Source organism: Sporobolomyces salmoneus (assembly GCF_050403485.1).
Source record: "Sporobolomyces salmoneus JCM6883 DNA, S_salmoneus_JCM6883_v1_ctg12, whole genome shotgun sequence".
Lineage (NCBI taxonomy): Eukaryota > Fungi > Basidiomycota > Microbotryomycetes > Sporidiobolales > Sporidiobolaceae > Sporobolomyces > Sporobolomyces salmoneus.
In genome coordinates, this window is record NW_027481151.1 from 106221 (window position 1) to 132781 (window position 26561).

The following is a 26561-nucleotide window of genomic DNA, read 5'->3' on the forward strand; positions in this document are numbered from 1 at the left end:
ATACCAGTCGATCCACTACATATCAGAGTCACTCAACGTACAGTCTACGCCCTTCTCGACCCTCTACGTCCGCTTGATCTCCTTCCTGAAAGTTTCATCTTTCAACTTTCTCTCTTCTCCTCTCTCTCCCCATCTCCCACACGCCCAGTATGGCGAAAGGTGGAATCTCTAAACGTAAACAAACCCGAAACTTCCTCAAATCCGGTCAACTCGAATCCCAAATCTCTGCTCGTCAAAAACGTAAAACTTTCCAACAAAAAATCAAAGGTCGAGACGCTCGTCGAAACAAAGGGGTGTTACCGGCTCATCAGAGGGAGAAGGATGAGGATGCTGAGAGTGAGGAAGAGTTCGAGGAAGTGAAGAGGAAGAAGAGGGAAGCTGAGGAAGATGAGAGCGAAGGAGATGAGGAGGAGATGGACGTTGATGGATTACTCGGAGCGGAGGGAATGGAAGGTGCAGAAGAGGGGGAGGGAGATGAGGTGAGTTCGGAAGAAATCGCTTGAGACAGCGAATCTCCGGATTAACCGTCTGGTCGATTTTGTCTTCCTCGCAGGATGAAGCCTCTGACTTCGAAGACGATGACTTATCCGGTCTGGGGTCAGATGACGAAGAAGGATCAGATGTCGATCCTACTCAACATATGGAAGACCTGAAAGCACTCGCCGAGAAAGATCCGGAATTCTTCAAATACTTGCAAGAGAACGACGCCGAACTACTAAACTTCGATGAGAACACTACTGCCGCTATCGAAGATGATGATGAAGACGAGGATGATGAAGACATGAGTGATGAGGAGGAGACGGAAGGCAAGGGAAAAGGGAAAGAAGGGAAAAAGGAAAAGAAAAAGGCTCAGAAGAAGAAGGAACAGGTTTTGACGAAAGAGTTATTGAAGAGCTGGCAGAAGAACATCTTGGAGGTAAGCCTCATACCACTCTCTCGCTCGGGGCTTCGTGGAGTACTGATCACTCCTTGTGCGAAATTCGTTTCAGACTCGTTCCTTCAAATCCCTCCGTCGACTCCTCATCGCGTTCCGATCCGCCGCTCAATCCGGTACCGAAGCAGAACTCGATCCCGATCGAGAACGTTACGAGATTCAATCTCCTGCAGGTTCGTTCCCTCTCTCTCTCATTCTCTCCTATCGTTTTCGCACGGCTGACACGAGGTTGGTCGCACGAGGGTAGTGTTCAATAAGTTGGTCGTAACGACTCTCAAATACACTCCGATGGTTTTCTCCGCTCAAATCCCTTACAAAGAAGTTTCTGGCAAATAGTCCGTCTTGTCTCCCTCATCCTCTCACTTTTCGCGCTTTTCTCACGTTCTGACTGACTGACTCCCTCTCTCTCGGTCATAGCAAACTCGCCTCGAATTCGAAAGCCTACGCGACGGCACAACGATTAATCAAATCTTATTTCGTTTCCCTCCAATCACTCCTCGCGACGACGTCTTCGGAAGGTGGAATCCCGAGTTTGGCAGTTGGAGAGAGTGGGAAATTGGTACCTTGGATCGTTGGGAATAGGAAAGTTGCGAGAGCTTGGACAAAGGTCAGTCTCACACACTCTTCCCGTTCCTTTCGCTTGTTCGAACATAAGCTTGGACGATCACTGAATGTTTGGATGAGGTAGATGTTGCTCGGATTGTACGACTCAGCAGCGGATGAAACACGAGTTGCCGCATTCTTAGCACTTCGAAAACTCGCTGTTGCTGCTGATCATTCTCTACGTGAAACCGTCATCAAAGTTAGTCCCTCCCCTTCTCTCTGTTTCCTCGCCTCTGACTGACTCATTCCTTGGGTGGATTAGGGTACCTACGCGACCTTGTTGACCTCTTCTCGACAAACTTCAATGTACACTCTCCCCTCGATCACCTTGATGAAGAATTCAGCATCCGAGTTGTTCTTGCTACCGGGGAAACAAGAAGGAGAACAAAGTTATCAGTTGGCGTTCGGGTATATTCGAATGTTGGCCATTTTGTTGCGAAAAGGAGTCAAGGAAGGATCAAAGGTACGCTCGTCGACCTTTCATTTCCCACCTTTCGACACGATGGTGACTAATGAAAGCACCGTTCCTTGAGCGTAGGACGCATTCAAGTCGGTTTACAACTGGCAATTCGTTCATGCGGTTGATTTCTGGTCGATCGTCTTGTCGGCTTCTTGCGACAAGGAACGATTCGCGGAACGAGGTCACGAAAGTCCTTTACAACAATTATTGTATCCTTTGATTCAAGTCGCTTTGGGAGCTATCCGGTAAGCCCTCCCTTCCTCTCTCCCTCTCGTCCCTTTCTCTGACTCTCTCGATCCACCTCCCGCTCCAGATTGGTCCCTACATCTCGCTACTACCCTCTCCGATTCCATCTCGTCCGCTCCCTCCTCCGAATCGTTCAGCGGACTTCAACCTTCATCCCCCTCTCTACTCCTCTCTTCGAAATCCTCAATTCCCCCGAACTCTCGAAACGTTCGAAACCCTCTACCCTGAAACCCCTCGACTGGGAATACTACCTCAAATGTCCTACCTCTTACCAACGTACCCGAGTGTACGCCGACGCATTAGCAGAAGAAACGATTCATCTCCTTACAGAATTCTTCGGTTCGGCTCTCTCGAAATCTATCGCGTTCCCCGAACTCGCCCTTCCAGCAATCGTCACTTTGAAACGACTATCGAAGAAGACTCTACAGAATAAAGGACAGGTGAAACTTTCGAGTATGGTCAAAGTTTTGATTGAAAAATTGGAGAGTAATTCGAAGTGGATCGAAGGGAAGAGGGAACAAGTAGAGTTTGGACCGATGAAAAGGGACAAAGTTGAAAGGTTCTTGAAGGATGAGGATGAGGCGAGAACTCCGATGGGAACTCATTTGAAATTGATGAGGAGGGCGAGGGAGGCGAGGAAAGCGACCTTGGAAAGAGGGGTAAGTCTCCACGAGTTCCTCTAGTGGCCTGTTTCGAGTGTACTGATCATCTTTCGCTGTTTTCTAGGCTGCTGCTGGAGAAGATCTATAGAAGGTTCTCTCTCGATTTTGACGTTCTTTCTATGTCTGTCGCAACTATCGCATTTCCTTTCTCACGCTCGATTCCACTTACTCGGGGTCCCTGAGGGTCGATCGATTGACTACGAAGAGAGGCAGAAAGCGTGTCGTCGAACAAGAGTGGAAGCAACTGATTTCACTGCAAATAATACAAAACGAAGAACGCAACATAGAATCCCGTTTGAACCAGTCCACCATACATCGATATTGGATCCACGAACTGCTCGTTGAGGTATCTGGCAGCGCGAGGGGGCGATCAGTACTAGCTCGAGCTTCATTGGACCGAGTGAGCTTTACCTATGAATCCAATTCGCAATATAGAAGGCTCGATAACTCGACATCAACACCAGGTATTCTACAAAGCCGTCATCTCCGTCTGCTGGCTCGATGAGCGGCCCACGTTCGTTGTCGTGTCGTAATTTATAGGTGAGGAAAAGCTGAGGGAGGATCGCAACAGCTTCGAGGTAGATCGAGAACGTCCACAGTACTTCTGTAGCAGTTCTGTGGTGCCACGTTATTATCTCGGGTGAGTTCGCAACAGGAGAAGCGAGAGAGCAGAGCACAGCAGAGCTCACGAAAGGTGATTGAAGCAGAGAGCGAGGGCGAGACACGGTCCAGCTAGATGTTCGATCCGGATCGATTCAGGTCCATGATCGCGCGTTGACGCGCTACGGAACACACCGGAAGGGGTCAGCGTCAGCGGAGCAGAATGAGCTGTCGCTAGCGAACTCTTTACCTGAACTTGAGTTTCATGACTGCTACGATATAAACCGACGAGCCGAACCAGCACACCTTTCCTACTGTGTTGTACATCGAAACTTGATACTGCTGCCACAAGGTATCGAGATAACCTATCGATGGGGTTCGGGTTCAGCTCGAAACTCGAAGGACCGGCCAGGTCCGGAGGAGAGAGAGACCGGGTCTGGCTCACCGAGTACAGTATACGACGAGGTAGAGTACCTGAGTCGTGAATGAGAGTCCACGGAGACTCCTTGATGTGTGAAGCTTGAAGATGAGAAACGAAACTGCCAATAAGTGAGCGACGTCGCCTAGGATTCGGAAGATGTTCATGCCTCTTGCACGTCGTTCAATTTTTACTTCAGAGACGATCGATATGATGCTGGAACGATGGGTCCAAGCGGAAGACGGGGCGTGATTTGAGGAGGAGCGAGGAGAGGGGACGCGGTACAAGGCTGGGAAGTAGTAGCCACACGTGTGTCAAGATCTGTAACTTGACTCTTCGAAACTAATGAGAGTGTTGAAGACTCCGCAGGTGAGAAGTAGGAGAGAGAAGAGGGTGGAAAGTTTTCAGGTTGCGATCACTCACTCAACAAGGCCTCTACGACACCGGCATGGACGACACGACACGATATCATTGCCAGTTACACCCCCGAGCTCTCCGGACCGCTAGTGGAGCTTTGACAGGATCTTCCGAAGCTCTTCTTCTCCTTTTTTTGATGAAGACTTCTCCCCACCCCTCAATCATCCGAGCATGCCAGATCTCATCAGGATGGAAGCAACTAGGGCTACTATACCTTCTGGTACGGATCGAGACAGGTTGGGAGAGTCAGCGTAGGCTGTACAAGCTCGGGAGACGAAGGCGCCTCTCTTCAGCGGCTGGGTACACTCGAGGGCGTTGTAAAGGGTTGTTGAGGGTGGTCACAAGATGTTATCGGGGCGATATAGGCGGAAGACAAGCGAGTGGTCATGGATTAGATCGGGCGGATTGAGCTTCACGCGAAAGAACGAATGTTGCAATTCAGGGTCGACTCTATCTCCTCTCGGTATGAACGAGAGAGTAAGCAGAAGTAGTTCCTCGAGAGGAGAGGGAGATTGCAAATCCATGAGATGCGGTAGTAATAAAATGCGAACCATAAAAGTCGAGCAGAAATGTGCCGAATGAGGTAAGAAAGATCGAAGGTGGGGGCATGCAATAGATAATACTGAGAGACTGAGGAGAGGGAACTCTAGGGTAAAGGAGGGAGAGAGTTTCTGTTCAGGCGAGGATGACTCCAAGTTCTTTCGCGACGGCTACGACGAGAGCGTGGTCGATATTGAGGATCCGCGCGATCGAAGAGCTACGTCGACGGCGACGTCGAGGTGATTGATCGGCTACAAGGGCGGCCGAAGGGGATAGTGCGGTGCGAGGTGAGGGCGAAGGAGGGAAAACGTAAGAAGGGGAAGGAATCGGTGAGCAAGGGGACGAGCGGGGAGATGGACGACCGTACGAAGACGATTGAAGTAACTTGAGGAAAGCGTCGGAGCTCGACGGCGTACGCGGTTCGGGAGGGGGAGATGGTTCGATCGATTTAGTTTTTGACCTGTCGAGCGGAAGTTCGTTCGTCGCCGATGATACTCCATCGAGAAGAGACGATGCGTGCTCAAGGGTCGAGGGGTCAGAGGAGGGGACGGAGGGAGCTTGAGCGAGAGGAGCTTGAACGAGAGGAGCTCGAGGCGATGAAGGTTGATCGCTGAAGAAGTCGAACGTCTACACTCGGCGACATGTCAGTAGATCCGCGAGCAATCAGGAGTGAGAGTACTACTGACCTCTGTAGAGAGGTTCTCGACAAACCCGAGATCACCTGCGAGTTTGACGACTTTCTTCTTCTGCGAGGATGAAAAGGCAGGACAACGCAAGACGGCGCCGACGAGGACGGTAAGAATATCGCGCCACTCGGTCACGCGACCTTTGACATCTCCGAGTGTCTTGATGGCCGAGACGCAGGCGTCGAACAACCTTGAAACCTGTTCAGACGTGTAAGAATCGATTTGATGAAACGGGAGCTGCTCGTCGACAAGAGTGAGCATCCGTTGGGAGGACGAGAGCTAGCTGGAGAGACGTACCTTCCCGATGATCGAGACGAGGTTGAAGTAAGGTCGTTCCGGAACTTTGAGAGCGTGAGGAGAGTCGAGATGACAAAGAGCAAGAAGACCGGCTAATTCAGTTTCGAGCAGAAGAGGACAGGGGACCGAATCGCCTCGAGTCGCTGGGAGAGCATCGAGACCGGTGAAGCCGGGAGAATAGGTGGGAAAGATCTACCAAAGAAGACAAAGCACGGGTCAGCTTGAGCTGAACAAACGGGATTGAGGGATAGACTCACAGTAGTCAAAAGCTCGCTCTGAGAGGACATAGCGACATGTAGAGGTCGACCTCGTAACCTCGTACCATCTCTGAAACGAACGATTGCTCTTGCGGCTTGGACAGATGAGCACTCGACAAAAGCTTGATTGAGCGTTCTCCCGTCTCCACTGTCGATTCAAGCAGGAACAAGTCAGGAGCGGAATCAAAGGCAGATACTCGAGTGACATACCGGTTGCAGAGGATGTGAACGGCGAGAGTAACACTTTCAACTTCTCCAGTCGCGACGATTCCGGGAGAGAAGCCAGCGTCGCTCGCGAGACTGCCGTCTGGAAGCCATTGTTCGACCTCATCAGCCGTGATAGACCAAGGGACGTTGTCGAGTCGCACGACGGGCCATTCCGTGCGGCGACAAGGTGTGACTTCGAGAGGAGAGTGGAACGAAACTTCGTCGTGGGAGTCGTCGAGAGAAGAGCGAGCTGAACGGTTCATAGTACCTCTAAGAAGCGTGAATGGTGCGTCAGGACCAGTGCGAGATATGCGAAGGAGAAAACGTTCAGGCAAGAGGAAGACTCACTCGGGAGGAGGCTTTTCCAAAACGTGTGTCGACGATGCTGATCGATCGACGAGCGGAGTGAGAACGCCTTGAGTCTTCTCTGACCATTTCGAAGAGGTCGTTTTGGCGTCCCAAGGGGTATCGAGATCGTCGGGAAGCGACAGGAGATTCGTCTTGAGCTCAGAGAGGTCGAGTCGATTCTTCTTGAGGTTTGACGCAGAAAGGGGAATCTTGAGCGTGGCAGGTGAAGACCCTTGCTTGTCTGTTGTGAGCGATTTCGCTTGAGATCCCGAGAAGAGGGTCGTTGTGATTGCTGTTGCGAGGACCAAATTTCGACGCCGATCACTCCTCGAGAGCCTCCTCAGTCGATTGTGTTCAAGCTCGTCCTCCTTGGCGGAATGAGAAGTGGATGACCTCGGAGAACGACGGGCGGTGACGGTTCGAATCTTGTGATCCTCCTGTTGAAGAGTAGCAGCGAGGACTGAAGCGATACCGGGCCCGCCTTGACTCGCATAGAACTTTGAACTGTAAGGATCGAATCCATCGACTTGTCGAGAGCATGCGAAACAGTCTGAAGGTCGAGGAGGGTTGTGAGCCGATCCGTTCACCAGCGAGTCGAGGCAATCGGGACAGCAAGAATGACGACAAGGGTTCTGCGAGACAGTGTTTGTATAAGTCTTAGCTTCCTCGGAGCCTCACAGGATTCGAGTTCAGAAAGAGTGAAGGAACTCACGAAAATGACGAAGGAGCGGTCGGGAACCAAGCCGCATCCTGAGCAGTCCTCGACGAACTCATTACCCACCTTGCAGGGTACGAGCTCCGAGAGATTGACTTCTCTTCCACGCTCGCGAATCGAGGCGAGAGGGAGTACTGGTCCGAGCGGTTCTTCTCCATCGAATTCGTCGTGGTCGACGTCCGGACTTTGCTCCAACTCTTCCTCCTCTTGGATAGTGGTTTGCTTTCGTTCGGAGGATGGTAGATTGCGGCGGGAGGAGCGATGGATCGAACGAGGTGAAGCGGGAGAGTCGGTGAAACCTTTCGAAGAGGAATGGAAACTTTGAGAGATTTCGCGACTCGTTTCGGGGGTTGAGAGAATCGTCGAGAAATGGGAGAGGGCGAATGAAGATTCGTTCGAAAAGGTGTAAAAGCTATCTTCTGGGTCGGGAGCGGAAGATCGATCGAAAGCAGAGAGGCTGTTCTTGCCGAGCGAGGGGAGGTAAGGGTTCGGTTTTGAAGGCGTGTACTCGTTGTTCTGATTGCGAAGATGAGGGGGAACGTAAGCATCTAAAAAGCTGGGCGAGGACTGCGAGCGAGAGTATAGAATGCGAGATTTTGATCAGTTCGATGGCCAAGCTAGTTCTTGATCTGTTGTGGAAAGACTTACACTTCTTCTGAATGCGGGGCTGTCCTGGAAGTGAGCTCGGCGAGTAGTGTTCGAACGATTGAGACCGCGAGATTCATTTCCCGCAGGAACAATTCCTATCGAGGAGCAGAACGATTAGCTTTCTTCGCTGCTAAGGGGAAGTTTGACGGGGGAACATACCGTGACTACTCCATCTACCAGACAGTACCAGATTCGGCAAAACAGAGTCGCCGCCGAGGGACTTTCTTCCTTGTTTCGCCAACCATCGAGAAGCTTCTCTGTCTCTGATCGGACTCTCCTCCTCGCTCGCACTGTCGCCCTCGTCTTCGTCGTTTGCGTCGATGACTAGTGATGTATTCGTGAGTTTGGAGAAGGGTGACCTGTTTCGGCGAGGCGGAGGAGACGAGTCGAGGTTGAGTGGCGCAAGGAGGGACGAAAGGCGAGCGGAAGGAGGGGTTTGAGGAGCTGGAAGCTGATCAGCCATCTCAGAGGAAGATGGAAAGAACGGGAGAGGAAGGTCGAAGGGCGGCCGTTGAGGTTATAGAGAGCGAGAGAGAGAGAGCCGGAGAGGTTGAACGATGAGGCCGATGAGGGGAGTTGGTAAATCCCACGAGTCTGAACGACTATCCTTGTCAAGTGAGCGGGCCGAGAGGAATCAGCAAAAGAGAGGGTGAGGAAGAAGAGAGAAAGTGTGAGTGAATGAACGCAAGAAGACGTAAAACGGTTCCGGGAGAGCTCCAACTCGCATCTTCACTCAACAAATTCGTTTCTTCCACCCGTCTCGTCCTGTAACAAGTTACTTGCGCCTTTGATACGTGTCACGACGTGCCGAGAACCGATACGACTGAGCGAGATTTGGCTTGAGCGACCAGGTGAGCCTCGGTGAGCAATTGGTGCGGATTTTCTCGCAGGAATTTCGTTGTCTTTCCTCTTCCTCCCTTCCGTTGCGAGAACGAGTGTCCTGATAACACAGTCGGGAAGCTACTTGGAAACAACAACATCTGCGACCTCCGTATACGTAAAGAGAAGAAAGATGAAAAGGGAGAAAGCGAATCGTTCGAGTTTCCTTATCGGATTCTACCAAGTTTTGAATCCTTGACTGACCCAGCTCGGAGTTACTACTTTCGTGTTCGTCGACTGATACACCTGGTTTGCGTTGACCGAACGAGCGGAGAGGGTAAAGCCTGACAATCCTCCCGATGAAACGCATCTACGCCGCACTTGCCTGATCAGTCTCGATCCTACTCGTTATGAGCTGGAGAGGACTCACCGACAACCACAACCAGTCGGACAATCGGCTTCAGATTCATACCATTTCTCGAGACAATCGAGATGACCGACATGACCGCAATTCGAACAGTTCGATGTGAGGCCTATTGGGGAGACTCGGATGAGAAAAGTCCCGTCTGATGGGAGATCTGGGAGAGATGACAAACCTTGAATGAAGAGATGACAGATTATGCATGCGGCGGGTTTCTGTCGTTTCTTGCAGCGAATGCACGCAGTGTGACCTCGGAGCAAGACGGCGCCGCAATCGCCACAGCACGGCGACAAGTCTGGACAATACGACTGTGTCAGCTCAAGCACGACGTCCTCAAAGGGGAAGCGAGACGAACCGAGACCATTCTTCTCGTCGAGTCCGTTTAAGACCGCGATTCGTTTCGACGAGTAGGCGTATTTCGCTATCGATACTCGTGCTCCTCGACACAGTTTGAGTACTTGTACGCGTTCTTCGTCGAATCCCCAACGGTGTAGAAGCTCAGCGTAAGCGAGTCGAACCAATTCGAGCTCCAACATTGCTCGATCCGTCAACCACCAACAGACCGGTTCACTACAGGCGAGAACAATCAGAGTACTTCTCAGGAAGAGACCGGAACGATGCCGACGTACTGGAGAGCTGAGGGAGTTGTGAAATTGATTGAGACTTGACGACGATTCGCTCGCAAACCTTTCGATTGATCTGATCTCTGCGACGAAGGAGGGTACTGCTCGGGTACAGAAGCGAGGATTGGAGAGATCTTTGGCGAGAGTACTGCAACACTCGTCGCGCCGAAAGTAACTCCGGGCGAAGTCTTGCTTCGAATTCGGGGCGCTCGACGAGTATTTCCATCATCTGAAGCAGTTGTCGTCGTGTCGGTTCGAGTGATCGTAGGGAAGTTATTGCTCGTTCGAAGAGGTGATTTGCCGAGACCGGGAGAGGGGAGTGGACTGTGAGCGGTGGGAAAGCCGTGAGACGAAGAAGGGCGAGTGAGGGGAGTTCGATCGGGAGAAGAAGGACTCGAGGAGGCTCCGCTGCGAAGGGAGAGCATGCTCGTGTTGAAGAAGCCCGAGAGGTTCGCCCAAGATGGTCGAGGGGATTGAGAGGGGTCGCTTCGTCGTTGATAGGTCGAAGAAGTTGGCAGAGGAGTTCGATCTCCTCCCGTACTAGTCGAAGTCGATGCAGTTTCGAAGCGTCGGTGTTTGTGACTGAAGTAGTCGACTTCAGGTTTCGCAGCGAGAGATCGCAGTCGAACAGATTCTTCGAAGTCTAGAGGAGAGGAGGACGCGAGTCGAAGGTCGGAATTTGAAGGAGTCGACTCTGGCAAGAAAGCAGAAAGATGCTCACCTCGGGTGTAGCCTTCGAGCAGGCAAGCAATGACTCCGAGAGTTTGCAGGTCTTTGAGATGGGCCAAGTACACCAATCTGGAGCGATACGAGAACGAACAGATGATCAGACGAGGTTCGATCAAAAGCGAAATGAACACGTACAGCTCTTGCAACAAGCGCTCGGCAAGTAGCGACTCGAGTTTGTTACTGACAAAATCTCCATCGGCGCCGAGACCCGTTTCAAAGAAGGCGACGACGGTTGACCAGACTTTGGCGAGTAACAGATCTCGAGCGACGATCGCGTTTTCAAAAGCTTCTCTCGCAACGACGATTGGAGCTTGTCCAAGCGAGACGATCATTTGGGAAGGATGAACGAGGGTGAGATGCGAGACGTCTTTGATCTTGACTGTCGTGCTGAATGTCGGAGGAGCAGGACTGGGTTGTGCGAGAATGAGTGATTTGCGACGGGCCAGAGAATGCTGCTGCGAGTCTCAGCGTGAGTTGAGGGGGTCTGTCGAGTCAAGCGATGGAGATACTCACAGCTCGATAAGAACGACTCGTGGTCATTTGAAGAGCTTCGTCGGTTTCTTGATAGTCTCCCTCATATTCCGGCGATTCCGAGGGCAAATTGCCAAACGCTTCGGAGAGTCGCAGTGGAAACTTGTTGCCTCGAGTTTCTGGTTCGTTCGGAGGACTAGAACTGGTTTCCTTGTCGACGGAAGAAGTTTCGAAGACGTTCGTGGGAAAGAAAACGACCAGTTGACCCGAAGGTCCGAACGTCGCTCCTCCTCTTCTCGGCGGGGGCACGTTGACGTTGTTGCGCAGAAGGTTTGAAGGGAGATTATTGAGCACGCTGCCCTCGAGAGCTTCTTCAGCCTCGTCGTCGTCGTCCTCCTCGATCCGGTCGAATGATCTATCGCCGAGTAAATACCGCAACGCTGCTTCAAGTGAAGATAGTCCTCGCTCCGATCGGTTCGTCATGAGTTTTCGGACTCCTTGAAGAAGAGTCGCACGTTGTTTCAGCGAAAAGTCGGCACTCCTTTCGAGTTCGATCGAAGGAGGAACGGCTGGGTACCGTTTCGGGAAGGAAAATGTCGCACGAAGGAAGAGCGGAGAGTATAGCGAGATTGTACAAGATCGACCAGCGACATGGACCTGAAATCGAACTGGAGGTCAGTGAAAGCATCGATTGAAGAGAGGGAGAGTCTCCTAACCTTTTCAAAGTTGACCCGAGGGAATCGTCGCACGACACTGGTAATCTCTTCTCCCAAATTTGTATAAGTTGCCTCCTTCGCTGTCGCAGTTCCAGTAGCGAGAGATTCTCCAGTAACAAGACTTTCGGCTCGTTCCGTATCGGTTCCCTCCCGAGCCGTCACGGTTCCAGCATCCGTTCCTCTGACCATCGAGCTAGCTCGAGTCGTAGGCTCAGAGTGTCGGTCCTCCGTACGTCCTTTGCGTTCGAGATCGTCACTCGCCTGTTCGTCTTCGAGAGCTGGAACGGGTTTGATGATTTTCACTCCTTCCATCCAAGCGAGACGATCTTGAGCTCGTCTTCGTTTGCTTCTCACTTTTCCGACCGACATCGTAGCGGTAGGTGGTCGTGCGTCGAGAGCTGGAGGAGCGAAGGGAGTCGGAGTCGGTGCGAGATTTTCTTTCTCGGACGACAGGCTGCTCGAATAATTGGCGTTGAGGAGAGAAGAAGTGAGGAGGGACGGAGTCGAAGGTGAAGAGAGTGATGCAGAGAGTAGTGACGTTCCAGGAGTGAGGTGTTTCGGGACTGGAGCGCTTGCTGGAGGGAAGGAGAGCGGGAGGGGAGGTGCAGGAGATTCGGCAAAAGTTCGATACGAGACATCTGGGCCACCTCTCCAGTTGAGTGGAATTCGGATCGGATCCCCTTTGACATGCCCCACTTCCTGTTCGTGATTGAAACGAGTCAGCATCGCGACGAGATCTCGGTTTTAGCAGCGAAGACGAACCTTGGTCAATTCTTCCGAAATCGGCCACAATCTCAGTCGTCTATCTTTCGCCCAAGTCACCAACTGGAATTGCCGATCATCTGTTAATCGAGCGACGGAGAGTCAGACACGACATCGACAACTGAAAGAGGTGCAACTCTGCTGCAACTCACCATTCTCGAGATCGTCTCCGCCTCTCGCTCTCCAGACAAACTCCTTCACTCCCTCTCTTGCGCCTTCGAAGCGGGCTACCGGTTCAGCTGCGGCTCCATCTTGACGAAAATGTTCTTCTCCCCAAATACTGAGAGCGTGGTCGCTTCGCTGAGGTAAAGTGAGAACACCATTCCCGAAAGGCAGCCATCGAGCTCGCCAGACTGGAGATGTAGTCGACATGGAGAGGGAAGGAGTTGTCGTGTCGTTCAAGGACCAGAACTAACAGGAACAGATTCGGTCAGTCCCGAACGGCGCGAGAAACAGGTCACTCGACTCACCTTGAAAGTCTTGTCGAGGGAACACGTAACGAGCTCATCGGATTTCTTCCTCGACCAGTCGATACCGTCTGCACAGAACAGGGTTTGAATCAACTCCCGACATGAAACGACAATCGTCCAGAGCAGACTCACAAATTCTAGCTGAATGACCTCGAATCGTCTTGACGGGTGCAGCTCCCATCTGGGGCATCGGACAAGAGGTCAGTGACGATCTAGAGGCAAGAGAGCATGGAAAGTATAACTCACTCGATCATCCCAAATCAAAACATCGTTGTTGTGAGAACTAGCGATCAGATGAGGCTCCTTTCGGTTCCATTTGACTTGTGTAGCGGGAGCTGTAACGCATCAAAGGTGTTATTGACTGTAACAGAATTAGGACGAGAGCACGACAGCTCACAACTCCACCCGCAAGTCCTCCAAACCGGTTTCCTTCCTCTTCCCGAAGCTCCTCTTGAGCCATACCCAGTTCTCAAATCCCAAGCGAGTACCCAGCCGTCGAGAGCGCAGGTTGCGAGGAGTTCAGGAGCGGTAGGAGACCAATTGATGTCGGTTACAGCTCGAGTGTGACCGTAGAGAGCGTGCTCGATCGGCGAGTGTGTGAGTGATGGAGAGAGCGAGAGGTTGTAGACGACGGCTTGTTGATTCGACTAGGGTGGCGAACGAGCAGCGAGTCTTCAAACTCAGTATGCGAATCTTTTGTGAGAACGCTTGAGAACTCACGGTCGAGACAACCCATTCACTTCTCGCTGGAAACGGGTTCCACTGTACGTCTGCTACCTCCCAGGCTGAATCATGGGGCAGGAAACGAGGGATGTCCCAAGGATTTTGCAAATCGACAACGTAAAGACCTTTTCTCGCTCCCAATGCGACATCCCGATTCGCTGGACCTGCGCGATAAAGAGAGACATCAATAGCTTGTACTGAATTGCGAAAGAACAATCGACTTACTGATGCTCATCGAGCCGATAGGAGCATTGACAGAAATCGACAACATTGAGGTGAACGTATCTTCCTCCTGCGGAACCGGCGAGCCAGCATGCGGTGTAGGTGATCCATCTCGTATACTCCCTCGACTTGGCGAGCTCGCGTCCGGCGAAGGAGCGGCAGGTTCCATCATGGTGGGGAATCAATTCAACGACCTGGAGAGCGCGCTTGGAGAGTCAACTTGAGTACCATGAGGCAAATGTGTTGTTTCCGCTCACCTGCGGTCACTACCGTCGAGCTGGTAGTCCCTCTATCGTCCCCTTATCGCCGAAATCTCCCAGTTTTGATGAAAGCCTCTTTTGCTCGATCCAAGTGTGCTACGAGAACCGGGTCGATACGCCTTGTATATTGCGCCGAGTCTGCAGTGATTGATGTTGTTTGAGAGTATCGGCGAATGTTGCGAAAAGTCAAAGTTGCGATTCTCCAAAATCTCTCTCTCCTCGAACGAACCGGCCATTTTCTGTCCCCAAAGCGCAGACTCGATTACAAATGATCTTATCAAACGAGGCTAAGGACGAATCTTCTTCGCCTGAACAAGGGCTTTGTAACGTTCATTCGCCCATTTCAAAGCTTCCTTCGCCGGTTCGTTATCGGGCGCGACTTTTTCGAGATGTTTCAGGTCGGCGAACGCAGCCTTCCAGTGTCCGAGCATCGCTAGTGCGGTACCTCGTCGGTAGAGGGCTTTGATACTCGTCGATTGAGTTGTCGTTGCGGGTTGGTAGAAGAGGGCGAGAGTGCAATCAGAGATCGCTTCGGCGTACCTGTGTCAATGAAGACAGTCATGAGCGCCTTTGCAGAAGATAGACGATAGAGTGAGACGTACTGCGCGGGAGTGTTGAGCTTCATTCGCGCGGCTGCAGCGTTACAAACGAAAGTCGGTTCGGTCGGGTAGATGATCGCAGAGGTCGAAAATGAGACGATCGCCTTCTCGTACGCGCCTTCCGCAAAGAAGTCGTTGCCCTGAAGGAGATACGTAGAGTCAGTGGGAGAACGGCGAAAGGAAGAGGAGAAGAAGCGCTCACCCTCTGTTTCTCTTGCTCGGCGAGTTCCCGACTGAACGGCATACCTTGCCTCCTCGCTTCTTTGCTAAGCTCGAGTAATCTTCCCCAACTTTGTAACGGTCTCGAATCGACTGGAGTATCCTCGGTGAAATCCAAGAGATCGACTCCTGATCCAAACTCGTGAGCGATCGAATGAGGTCCGAATCGCATGGCCGTGTCGAAGGCCCTGACTCCTCCTTGCCATTCGAGGAGAGTGATAAGCTCGTCGGCGATGATGTAAGGGTTCCCATCTCGGAGAACGAGTCGATCGGTCGCGGCGTCGAATGCGTCCGAGAAGGCGAGCAGGTAATCGGCAAGCTTGTACTGTCGATCGAGTCCCTCCCACTCTTTTCCCGACAGTTTCTACAAGAGGAAGCGAAGAGACATGATCAGCTTGGGGAAAATGGTTGACTAGATTAGCGTCGACTCACTCCGGCTCGAATCTGAATGTGCGCCCATTTCATGAATGACTGCTGTTGATCCATCTCGGGAAGGTCGATCGGAACGGTACGGTCGAGTCTCTCGCATTCTTCGAGACGATTTCGAGCTTCATGAAGGATGTCGAGGTGATTCGACATTTTGCAGATGCAGATTTCGCCGAGAGTCGATCGCTGTAAGAAGGACCGTATGTCGTCAGCAACGTGATACATGGCCCGTGAGCGAGGTGAAGAGCTTACCAGGACGTCGACAAGTTTCTGAAGGCTGATCGCGAGAACCCGCTGCGCCCACGCTTGCACTTCCGGATGATTCGTCGTACTCCATACTCCTCGTTCCTCCGCCAACCTCATAAACTCGTCCATTTGTTTCGGGGTACCGTCATCGCAACACATTCTCCCTCCCGAGAGAAGATAAGATTTCGCCAATTTCTCCCTCATATGGAAGAGCGGTGCTGGAAGGGCTCCGATCATCTCGTACTTGAACCCGGCGAGAACCGTCTCGTAGAGTAGTCCGTCGAGTTCTGCCCATGCAGCGTAATTCGGAGTGACGCCGGTGCATCGATCGGGAGGACAGCATTTCGGAGGAGGGTATCGAGACAGAGGTGAGAAGCCGGCTGAGAGCGAAGAGGAAGGTGGAGATTTAGAATTGGAATTGGTTTGTTGGATCGAAAAGTTGACGTTGTTGGCAGTCTTCTTCTTCTTCTTTTTCTTTTTCTTTCCCTTGCGAGTCGAAGGTTCGTCTGCCGCCCTCGATTCCCGATCACATTCCATCTCTGCTACGTTCGAACTCGTTTCTCGACTCATCTCGGCACTCGGAGTAGCTTGTTGTCGACCTCGCACGAGATGAGCGATCGCCTGTTCTATCTCCGCCGTTTGCTGAGCTTCCACCGACGAGAGTTTTCCTTTCTCTTGCTCCGATCGTACGAACGCTACGGCGTCTGCTGTCGCTTTGGCGTCGAACTCGGCGAACTCGGCAGCGCAGGCTGGACAACAGTATTCGCAGTAATCTTCTTCGGATCCTCCTTCTTGATCGGCCGGTGTGGGAGATGAAGGTTGCGGAACGGAGAGGCGGGAAGACGGCAGTCGAGAACGAGAAGAGATTCGTTGTTCGGTGGTACGATAAGGAGCGGGAGAAGAGGATCGAGAAGAGGAGGGGGTATTGTCTTGCGAAGAAGCGGGAGGAGCGTAGGGTCGGAGGGGAGCTTGAGTAGGGTGGTACTGAGGTGCGTAACGACTCGGTCCCCGAGGCTATGTCGAGAGCAGCACGAGTCAGCAAGTCTAGAGAACGTGAAACGAGAGGAATGGAGACGAACCTTTCCAGCTTGAACCAGAGCTTTCGCCTTTCCCTTCCTCGAACCCGGAAGAGGAGAAACCGCTCGTGGAGCAGTAGCCGCGAATGGATCGGACGGTATTTCTTCCATGAGGAGATCCTTTGACGATCCGAGTTTGAATCCCTTTTTCTCCTGCTCTTCGTTCTCGTCGAGAGGGGTCAAAGACGCTTTGTCTCCTTCGATCCCTCCTCTTTCTCCGTCGGTCTTGCCTCCACCCCTCATTTCTCTCGCCATCTTTTCCCGTTTCTGATCCCTGACCTCCTGATCTTCGACGGCTTGCAGGTCCTCAACCGTTTTCTTGAGAGCGTCTCTCTGATCCAACTTGTCTTCCAATTCCTTCTGTAATTCCTCCGTCCTTTCCGGCCCAATCTCTCCAGATCGATAATCGAGGAGGAGTGCCCGAATTTGTGTGTCCAAATCTTTGATCATCCCCCTCAACGAAATGATCTCTTTCGACCTCTTTTCCCTTCCCTGTTTCTCCGCGACTCGTTGTTTCACCCTCGCGAGTAGCTCTGAAGGTCTCTTCGCCGCACAGAAGTCCATAATGCTCATAATGTTGTCTCCTCCCGTTTTCCCAATTGCTAACAATCCTCGAGTCGCTTCAGGTCCAAATTCGACTTCGAAATCTTCGGCGATCAACTGCAACAGCTGGAGAGGTTGGGAGATGTTTTCGAGGAAGATTCGATACTCTTGAGCAAAGTTGGGATCGGTGACGATTTCTTCGGCGATTTCTCGAAGCATCGAATGGTACGCCATGAACGCTTCTCGAACGTGTCGACGCCAAACCGAAGAAACTTTCCATTCGGGACCTTCGAGAGCTCCTCGTTGAATGAGAGATCGGATCGAGGAGAGGAGAGGAGAGGCGGAAGGAGCGATTCGAGGAGGACAGACCGGAAAGGCCGATTTGAGGGGAGCGGATTTGAGCAGGGCGAGACCTTTCTGAGTCAGGAGAGTGTGGAGACAAGGTAGTGGTGCGTACTTGCTCGGAGTGAGCTGTATCGTTTGCACAAGGTGAGGTGAGATCCTCGAAATGATGACGAGAGAGAAGACTCACTTGAGAAACTATTCCTTCATAACCCATCGAAAGCGCTGAAGAGAATCCCGTCTCCCTCAGGCTCGTCGCCCACGCTTCATCTTCCGCCTCGAGCGCTCCTCTCACGACACTCTTAATCGCCGCTCGTCCGAATTCCAGATTCTTCTTATCTCCTACTTCCGCAGGAGATCTCCCTTGTTCCAAACCCGTCAAAATCCACGCATCAACAGTTCCATTCATCTCCAACCAATCGAGGATCTCGCTCACTCCAAGGTATCGGAGGGAAGTTGCGAAGAACGTTTGGAATAGGTGAGAGAGAGCGCTCGCGACTTGATCGTGAATAGGAGTTCCTGGAGCCGGGAGCGGAGTATCGGGATTGTTGCATCGATGTGGAGGACATGCTGGATCTCGACCAAGTCCAAAGGGGAGCGGTGGTCGATTCGACGACATTGAGACGGAAGAAAGAGAAACGAGACGCTGCCGCTTCAGGCGCGAGTTTCGTGGACGGGTTTCTATACGGTTGATGTCGGATTAGAAGCTGTAGTAGAAGAACGCGTCAGCTCCGTCTAGTGCACGGTAGCCGCGATTGTTCGACCACATTCCATAAAGAAGAGCAGATTTCGAGCAGCGAGCTGGATGCGAGAGGGCTGTACTCACGTTTGGATTTGAAGATTGCTCACTGATCAGTGAATATCGGTAGTCGAGGTCGGAGGAGAGGGGGAGAGGTGCCGAGGAGGAACGAGAAAAGAAGAGGAGCGGACTGAGATTCGAGAGAGCTGTAGCGTTCGAGTCGAATAGGTCGGGCCAGTGAGTAGATCTAGCTATCGAGAACCTCGCTACCGGACGAGGCTGACGTCGAGTCGGAGACAGTTTGGTAGAAGAGAGCAATTTCCCGCAGAGGCGTTCTCTCCTTCTACACATTCATTCACTATGCCTAAAGTAAGTCTGACAGACTTTGATCACCAGTATACCGTCCGACTACCCGCCCAGGCTCGCGCCATCGGTCTTCCCGTCGATAATCCTTTCATCTTTCAAAACTGCATCATCTCTCATCTCTCTCACAGCCTCAACCTGTAGAGCGAGTGACATATCTCACGAGTTTGTACTGACTATCTACTTCTGATCGCTCGCTTTGTTGATCGCTGCAGAACAAGGGAAAAGTGAGTTACCATTCTCTCCCCTCCTTTCGAGACGTTCTTGTCTCTAATCAACCTGATCGATGACTGACATCGCTCTCTGTGTTTTGCTAGGGAGGTAAAAATCGCAGACGAGGAAAGAACGAGAACGATGGAGACAAACGAGAACTCGTCTTCAAAGAGGAGGGTCAAGGTGAGTTTACCTAGTGCTTGTGTCATCCGGTTCGCAGTCTGGACTGACTCAGTCGTCTTCTCGCTGTTCAGAATACGCCCAAGTGTTGAAGATGCTCGGGAACGGTCGAGTTGAGGCAATGTGTTTCGATGGAGAGAAACGATTAGCTCACATTCGAGGAAAGATGCGTAAAAAGGTGAGCACAACTGCGGCGTTATCTTGCGGTGGATACTGACGAACAACTCTTGCCTTGGTCGATCTCAGGTCTGGATCAACCAAGGAGATATCATTCTCCTTTCGCTTCGAGACTTCCAAGATGACAAGGCCGACGTTATCCAAAAGTACACGGCCGACGAAGCTCGTAACCTCAAAGCGTACGGTGAACTACCCGAGACTGCAAAGATTAACGAGACGGATACGTTTGGACCTGGAGACGAGGACGACAACGTCGAGTTCGACGAGGTTTCGGCTGACGAGGAAGATGATGAGGGTCTACCTTCGAAGAACGACGACTTTGATATCGTATGTCGTCCCACCTCGTGGCTTTGGCACGAGCTTCCGAGCTGACTCGTGCTTCGTTTTCCTTCGCGCTCGTGCAACAGGACGATATCTAAACTGTTCTCGTTCCTTTGTTTGTCTGCCCTCCCTTACTCGTTTCAAAACCTTGTATCGCGTCGCCTTCGTATTTCGCATTCGATACCCTCACCGTCTTTCCTCCCCCCCCCCCTTCTCCTCTTTTCCTTAATCTGCAACATTGGCTACCTTCTTCTGTTTCCTTCCAGTCTCAAACGTTCTCTGGTCTTTCGACGTGTCCTGCAGCCGTGGACCTCAACACGCGAGCTCGAGCAAAAAGTCTTGTTTCGTGAGCAAGAGGGTGATATCCCCATCTCGCGCCGGGAGAAGCAGTTGCGAAGATTCGTCTTCTCGACTTCCTCGAGCTTTCTTCCGGTTCCGACCTCCGACACATCCGCTCAAGTCAACTTCACATCCACCAGGTGCGCAAGCGCGGTAACGGAACGATGACGATCAATTTGAATCAGTCCGCTCACACGACTCTCTCGAAGAACCGCATGGCCACAAGGGAGATAGCACGCCGTCGCACGAAATCACACGCAATCTACGTATCGCAGTGTCGTCGAACTTTAAAATCCGCGCGGCAAACTACAACAAGGAAGGGATTCAAGTTTTGAACTCACGAGGAACCGCAGCTCGGTGTCTTGAAGATACAGGTGATCCATCTATCGAATACACACGGAGTTCGCCGCGCGGGGCTATTGTATCCAGCGTGGACGACGAGGCGGAACTAGCAGTAAGTCGATTTGACCATACTTTGCAAATCCTCGTGGTAGTCGAGCTGATACGAGCTTTACGCAGTACGTACAACTTCAAATCGGATCGCCTATCTCGCAGACTAGGATCAGGTGAACTGTGTGCGTTTGGGCGAAAGCGAGGTCGTAGAGCTCGAGGGACGAATCCCACTCGTGTGCGCCACTGAGCGAGGGACACTTCGTAGATCGTGAGCCTGGAAATGATTTCTATCCGGAATTACGGTCGAGAGTGGTTGAGAGCTTTTGCAACAAGTGGGAATGGAGAAAAAGAAAAAAAAGTTTCAACCTCGCGGTTGGTAAACTTTTCACACTTGAGTTGACCTATCTTTAGTGACCGACCTTAGGTTGCTCTTTGCAAACAGGTTCTATCTCGACAATGCACCTCGTGTTACTCCCTTTTCCCCCGCGTTTGTTCAACCATATCGCTTTCGCGATTTCCCTTTTTCATTCGCTCCCTTCCGACGATTCAGACACTTTTGACTCGCGCCATCCGTAAACTCGTCCGGCACACTTTTCATCCTACTCTTTTTGCCTCGTATACCTCACTTCTCCCGCTCGCCCTCGACACACCTTCAACCGCAGAGCAAGTCGAGCATCACTTTTGAGTCACTTCGCAACACTCGGATCAAGTTATGGTCAACATTCGCAACGCTTTCAGACGCCAGGACTCTGTCGCTGGCGTCGCTGTTCCTTCGCTCGAGCAGCACGACAAACCTCCATCGTTCGACTCGGACGACGTTCAGAAGACAAACCTCGATGATGAAAAGGAAGCCGCGGTTGGACTTGAGCCTGAAGAAGTCGTCGCCGCAGATGGTGTGCACAAGGCGGATTACCTTCACGTTGCGGCGAAGGATATCATGGCAAACGGAAAGGAGCGACCTATCGAAGTGAGTCACCTGTGTTTTCTCCCGAGTTTTCATACTTTCGAATCGACGCTCACCCGTGCTCTACTGCCCAGACTGCTGAAGATATTTCAACCCGATGCATGTCCCTCGAAGATGATCCCAATATGATTGTCCACACCTTCCGAATGTACTTCCTCGGAATCGGTTTGACTTGCTTCGCCGCTGTTCTCGGTCAAGTGAGCATTTCTCTCCTCTTTCGTCCGCGCCTCGTGCAGCGACTGACTCGCACTCGTTCTGTAGATTTTCTACTTCCGTCCCCAAACCGTTTACGTCTCGCAACTCTTCCTCCAAATCATCGCCTTCATTCTCGGTAAAACATGGGCTTCAGTCCTCCCCGCGGCGCACCGCGGTCGATTCTGGAAGTTCCTCAACCCGTGCGACTTCACACTGAAGGAACACGTTGCGATCCTCATCATGTCCTCGACTTCGGCTTCTTCCGCTGAGGCCATCTCTGTTTTCGCTGCCGACGAACGTAAGTCTCTGCGCTTTACTTTCGCTCTGACTCTCCACTGACACTCTTCACATCGACGTTGCAGTCTACTACAACATCACCCCGAACTACGGAGTTGCGATTTTCACTTTGCTCGGTTCTCAACTCTTCGGATACGGTCTCGCCGGACTCACCCGATCATTCACCGTCTTCCCTACCTACATCGTCTACCCCAATTTAGTCCCGACCGTCAACCTCTTCGACGCTCTTCACCGAGACAAGGACGAAGGAATGCAAAAGAAGCGACTCCGATTCTTCTGGATCATCTTCATCGCCATCTTCTGCTGGGAATGGATCCCCGAATTCGTCGCTCCTACTCTCACCGGTATCTCAATCTTCTGTCTCGCGAATCGTGACTCGGCCTGGTTCACTCGCATCTTTGGAGGATCGAACGGTAACGAGGGTCTCGGCATGTTTTCCCTCTGTCTCGATTGGGCTTACGTTGGATCTGGAGGAGGGTCTCTCGGTGCTCTCTTCACACCCTTCACGACTCAAGTGTCGCAATATATCGGGTGAGTCGACTTCTCGACGGAGCGCTCTCCTTTACGTTCCGAGCTGACCCTCCTTTCGTCTTAGTATCGGTTTATGCTGCATCATTTTCTGTGGCATGTACGCGACGAACGCCTGGAACGCTGCTCAATTCCCCTTCCTCTCGCAAGACCTCTTCTACGCGAACGGAACTCAATACGACCAAAACACGATCCTCAACCCTGATTGGTCGCTCAACGAAACCGCTCTCGAGATTCAAGGTATTCCCTGGTACGCTGCGAGTAACGCCGTCTACTACCTTGGCTGCAACTTGGCGATTGGAGCTACTCTCACCCATGTCGGAATCTGGTGAGCCACTTCCTTTCTCTTCGCACTATGGTGACGTTCGCTGAGTGTTTGCGTTTCTATAGGTACTGGCGCCCCATCCTTCAAGCGTTCAAGTCTTACCGTGATCGATCTCAACCGGATCCGCACTACCAACTCATGCGAGCTTACAAGGAAGTTCCCGTGAGCTTTTCCTCTTCTCCTGAACCCTCGCGTTACTCCAGACGCTGAAGTCGACGTCTCGCGCTTGATCAGATGTGGCTCTACGGTGCTGTGATGGTCGGGTCTTTCGCTTGCGCCATGGCTACTTGCTGTGAGTGTGACAGCCGTCCGAGCTCAATGGACGAACTCTGACTTTCTCGTCTCTTGGTCCAGACGCCGGTCACTCTCAACTTCCCTGGTGGGCTCTCATCGTCGCTTTGATTCTCTCGCTCTTCATGTTCCCCTTCGTCTGCGTTATCTACGCCGTGACTGGATTCGTGAGTCTCGAAGCCAATTCTCTTTCTTCCGATCCTTACTGACTCGCGCTCTCCTTTGCAGAAAACCGACGTTCAACAACTCGCTCAGATGCTCGGAGCTGCTCTCGTTCCCGGTAACTCGCAGGCCAACTTGTACTTCACCCTTTACGGATACAACTCTTGCGCTCAAGCGCTCGGACTCGCTCGCGATCTCAAACTCGGTCAATACACGAAACTTCCTCCTCGTGCGACCTTCGGAGTGCAAACGATCGGTACCGTCGTCGGAGCTATCCTTCAATTGATCATCATGAAATCCGTCATCAGCAATCAACGAGAAATTCTCCTTTCGGTTCAAGGTTCGAACATTTGGTCGGGACAACAAGTTCAATCGTTCAACTCGCAAGCCGTTGCTTGGGGAGCTCTCGCTAAGCACATGTACGGACCTGGATCGACCTACTTCATCATCCCTATCGCAATCGTTATCGGTCTCGCCGTTCCTCTTCCCTTCTACTTTGCTCACCGCTTCTTCCCTAAATGGGGCTTCGACAAGTTCGTCTCTCCCATCACATGCTGGTGCCTCGGTAACCTTTCAGTCGGAATCAAGTAAGTCGCAAGAGAAAAAAGCAAACTTTTGCGAACTCCGCTGACTTCCTCCTTCTTGCTCACAGCTCTTCGGTCTTCACCACCATGCTCGTCGGCATCTTCTCTCAGTTCTACCTACGACGATACTGTGCTGCGTGGTTCCGCAAATACAACTTCCTTGCTTCGGCAGGTCTCGATGGAGGAACGCAATGTGAGTCACTTTTTCAGGCTTTATCGCTGTTCTACGTTGTTCTAAGTGCTCACACTTCACTCCTACGTAGTTATGGCCTTCGTGGCCTCATTTTCTCTCTTCGGAGCGGCAGGGAAGGAGGTTACCATGAAAACGTGGGCGCTTAATCCATCGGGCAATTACGATTACTGTCAGAGGCTCACGGCTGCGTCGTAGGAGGATTCGTAGGAGGATACGCTTGTGAAAAATCCCGATCTGCATCTCTGGGTCTGTTTGTCGTTTTTGGTTACCCATCTGTGCTTGTATCGAATACCTATTCCCGTTTACCTTAACACAATCGTGTATATGGTCCCGCAGTCCGAGAGACGCTGCGAGTTCAGGGAAGCAGTCCAGTCAGCACGAAATTTGGCGAAAAAAGGAGTCTCGCAGCGTCTCTCGTTTCGCTATGGCCTCCCCTTGCCGAGTGTTGGAAAGCGGATACGAAAGTATTACACGCATACAACCTCTCCAAAAGCAACGACGGGGATACACGACAGTCGATGATAAAGCTCTACTTCTTCCTTCCTCCACCTTCGAATCCAGGTCGACCCTTGTTTCGAGTACTGAAGCTCTTGCTACTCGTCTTCTTCTTTGTCGACGTCGACTTGACCTTGACTCCTGCCTTCTTGTCCTTGGCAGCCTTCGCTCGAGCGGCGAGGTTCGAGTTGCGCTTCGCAGCTTTGTCGGCAATGGTTTTCTCGACAGTCGCCTTACGATCGGTCCTACAGAGCAGAATCGACCACAGTTAGTCCATGAAACACGTGAACGATAGGAAGTTCGAGAGCGTACCAGGCTTTCGCCGACTTCTTTTTCTCTCGTTCCTGCCTCTTTGCCATCTTCTTCAACCTTCCTTCGTCATCCCTAACTTTCTCTCCCTCAGCCTTCAACAAGACTTTCTCCCATCGATCCTTCTCCTCTGCCTTCTCACGTTTCTCCGGGTCCAACTCTTCCATTCTCTTCTTCCTCTTTTCGAGGATTTCCAGGGCCGAGTTCGCGTCTTTCGGAAGATCGTGACGGTTCTTCTTGAGCTCTCCGGCAGCTTTGAGCATTTGTTTACGTTGTTGAGGGGTCATGGCGGAATCGGAAACTTTCTGGGATTGCGAAGTAAAGTCGAGGTTCGAGAAAGCGACGGAGGCAGGATCGGCAGATTGATCGGCTTGACGGGTGTAGGGAACGAGAGCGGCGTCGGCATCGTACGAAGGGGAGTCGGCCTGAACATCATCGAGCAGATAATGAGCGCGAGCTATCGACAAGAAGGAAAGGAGAAAAACGAACTCTGGCTTTCTTCTTCGGTCTTTCCTCTGCTCTCGTCGGTGCGTTTACTTTTCCTCCTCCTGCACGACCATTACTCGGTTCGATAGCACGCTTCTTCGCGCCGTCGCTCTTCTCCAACTTCTTCTGTTCCTTTCGCTTCTTCCTTCGGTTATCCCTCAACGCAGCTCGTCGTTTCCTCTCCTCCAATAGATCATCCTTGCTCTTGACGGACGCTCCGTCGTCTACGTCTGCGTCCTCTTCCTCATCGTCGTCATTTCCGTCAACCGACTGAGCCTTCTTCTTCGATAAGGGTTTTCCTCCTCCTCCGGCAGCTTGCTTCTTCTTCGCTTGAATATCGGCGATCCTCTTTTGCAACTTCTCCCTCAATTCAGTGATCGTCGGCGCAGGTCCTTCCGATTCCTTCTTCTTCTGTTGTGCCAACACTCCCTCCTCGTTCAACTCCAACAATTCCTCATCGCCGTCGAGTTCGACATCGGAATCGGCGAAATCAGTGTCGTTAGGTGAATCCTCCTCTTCGTTGTCCTCTCCTCCTTCGGCAGTTTGCGAAACGTCTTGCCAATCTTGCTCTTCGTCTTGATCGTCGTCGGAAGCAGCTTCATCGGACGAAGCGGGTCCTTTACCCTTCTCAGCAGCTTTCGCAGCTTGAATCTCGGCAATCGTCTTGGGTTCATCAGGATCGTACTATCATGTCAAACGTGTGCGCTGATCAGCCTAAGGTCTCCAAAGGTAGAGACAGAGAGGAGACATACCCTGGCTAAACGAGCCTTTCTCGCTGCCTCACTCTTTGCAGCTCGAAGTGCTTCATCCTGCTTAGCCTTCTTCAAAGCTTTCTTCTGCTTCTTCGTGAGAGGTCCCTGGTTCAAGTAGAGTCGTTCAATCGATCAGAGAGAGCCGAATTGAATCTTGGAGAGAGGAAACTCACGGTAGGTTTCGCGATTTGCTCCTCATCGTCAGAGTCGGGTCGTAGGTAATACTTGGCAGGGATTACTCGTAGTAAGGAATCGAAGGAGGCGTTGTGAGACTTGAGGCTCGCCTGTTCGAAAGTTTGATCAAAATTCGGATTCAACAAGAGCTCTGCTACACGAGGAGCAGCGAGGGAAGCATGAGACGTACTTTGAGAGCTTCAGCAACCGACATGGTGCTTCCTGAGTCGTTCGTCGAGGGTGTAAGGTCGGGGAACGGACTCAACTTCGATTCCAGAAAAAAATCGGAGGTTGAAGTTCAGCTCACTCGGATCAATTTGGTTTGATCCCAGAGCTGTGAGGGAGAATTGGTTACGCAAGCCACAGTCTGACGGGC

At 51.9% G+C, this 26561-nt stretch overlaps 8 protein-coding genes across 8 annotated transcripts; 3 read left to right on the forward strand and 5 right to left on the reverse strand.

Annotated features, from left to right (window-relative positions):
• Positions 1-149: 149 nt before the first annotated feature.
• NOC2 (mRNA-binding ribosome synthesis protein NOC2) lies at positions 150-2993 on the forward strand (the record flags this gene model as incomplete). Its single annotated transcript, XM_076630763.1, has 10 exons — positions 150-479; positions 554-916; positions 990-1107; positions 1182-1269; positions 1352-1541; positions 1623-1736; positions 1800-2000; positions 2076-2242; positions 2311-2902; positions 2970-2993. 10 exons carry the CDS (start codon positions 150-152, stop codon positions 2991-2993), a joined length of 2187 nt encoding a protein of 728 aa, XP_076489187.1.
• A 162-nt stretch (positions 2994-3155) lies between these two features.
• Positions 3156-4090, reverse strand: JCM6883_004679 (uncharacterized protein; the record flags this gene model as incomplete). The annotated part of the gene is made up of 5 exons (XM_076630764.1): positions 3156-3255; positions 3317-3520; positions 3595-3687; positions 3756-3870; positions 3958-4090. 5 exons carry the CDS (start codon positions 4088-4090, stop codon positions 3156-3158), a joined length of 645 nt encoding a protein of 214 aa, XP_076489188.1.
• Positions 4091-5015: 925 nt separating this feature from the next.
• JCM6883_004680 (uncharacterized protein) lies at positions 5016-8501 on the reverse strand (the record flags this gene model as incomplete). Its single annotated transcript, XM_076630765.1, has 9 exons — positions 5016-5507; positions 5567-5803; positions 5864-6055; positions 6121-6268; positions 6331-6597; positions 6676-7307; positions 7388-7957; positions 8039-8133; positions 8198-8501. 9 exons carry the CDS (start codon positions 8499-8501, stop codon positions 5016-5018), a joined length of 2937 nt encoding a protein of 978 aa, XP_076489189.1.
• A 593-nt stretch (positions 8502-9094) lies between these two features.
• MTC5 (Mtc5p) lies at positions 9095-14166 on the reverse strand (the record flags this gene model as incomplete). The annotated part of the gene is made up of 17 exons (XM_076630766.1): positions 9095-9227; positions 9288-9390; positions 9454-9573; positions 9634-9848; positions 9908-10544; positions 10623-10699; positions 10766-11082; positions 11144-11758; positions 11818-12516; positions 12580-12659; positions 12732-12990; positions 13050-13117; positions 13182-13230; positions 13296-13384; positions 13447-13696; positions 13770-13936; positions 13998-14166. The coding sequence occupies 17 exons, from the start codon at positions 14164-14166 to the stop codon at positions 9095-9097; spliced, it is 4047 nt and encodes a 1348-aa protein (XP_076489190.1).
• A 375-nt stretch (positions 14167-14541) lies between these two features.
• JCM6883_004682 (uncharacterized protein) lies at positions 14542-18324 on the reverse strand (the record flags this gene model as incomplete). Its single annotated transcript, XM_076630767.1, has 7 exons — positions 14542-14794; positions 14857-14993; positions 15056-15436; positions 15505-15684; positions 15751-16758; positions 16824-17834; positions 17896-18324. The coding sequence occupies 7 exons, from the start codon at positions 18322-18324 to the stop codon at positions 14542-14544; spliced, it is 3399 nt and encodes a 1132-aa protein (XP_076489191.1).
• Positions 18325-18804: 480 nt separating this feature from the next.
• Positions 18805-19796, forward strand: TIF11 (translation initiation complex factor eIF1A; the record flags this gene model as incomplete). Its single annotated transcript, XM_076630768.1, has 5 exons — positions 18805-18813; positions 19125-19203; positions 19275-19378; positions 19447-19704; positions 19785-19796. The coding sequence occupies 5 exons, from the start codon at positions 18805-18807 to the stop codon at positions 19794-19796; spliced, it is 462 nt and encodes a 153-aa protein (XP_076489192.1).
• A 1346-nt stretch (positions 19797-21142) lies between these two features.
• On the forward strand, positions 21143-24164 carry JCM6883_004684 (OPT family oligopeptide transporter; the record flags this gene model as incomplete). The annotated part of the gene is made up of 11 exons (XM_076630769.1): positions 21143-21397; positions 21469-21591; positions 21656-21887; positions 21952-22417; positions 22482-22742; positions 22805-22901; positions 22974-23031; positions 23094-23197; positions 23259-23779; positions 23845-23969; positions 24040-24164. The coding sequence occupies 11 exons, from the start codon at positions 21143-21145 to the stop codon at positions 24162-24164; spliced, it is 2367 nt and encodes a 788-aa protein (XP_076489193.1).
• Positions 24165-24498: 334 nt separating this feature from the next.
• JCM6883_004685 (uncharacterized protein) lies at positions 24499-26399 on the reverse strand (the record flags this gene model as incomplete). Its single annotated transcript, XM_076630770.1, has 6 exons — positions 24499-24709; positions 24777-25198; positions 25263-25943; positions 26012-26116; positions 26185-26295; positions 26376-26399. 6 exons carry the CDS (start codon positions 26397-26399, stop codon positions 24499-24501), a joined length of 1554 nt encoding a protein of 517 aa, XP_076489194.1.
• Between the last annotated feature and the right edge of the window lie 162 nt (positions 26400-26561).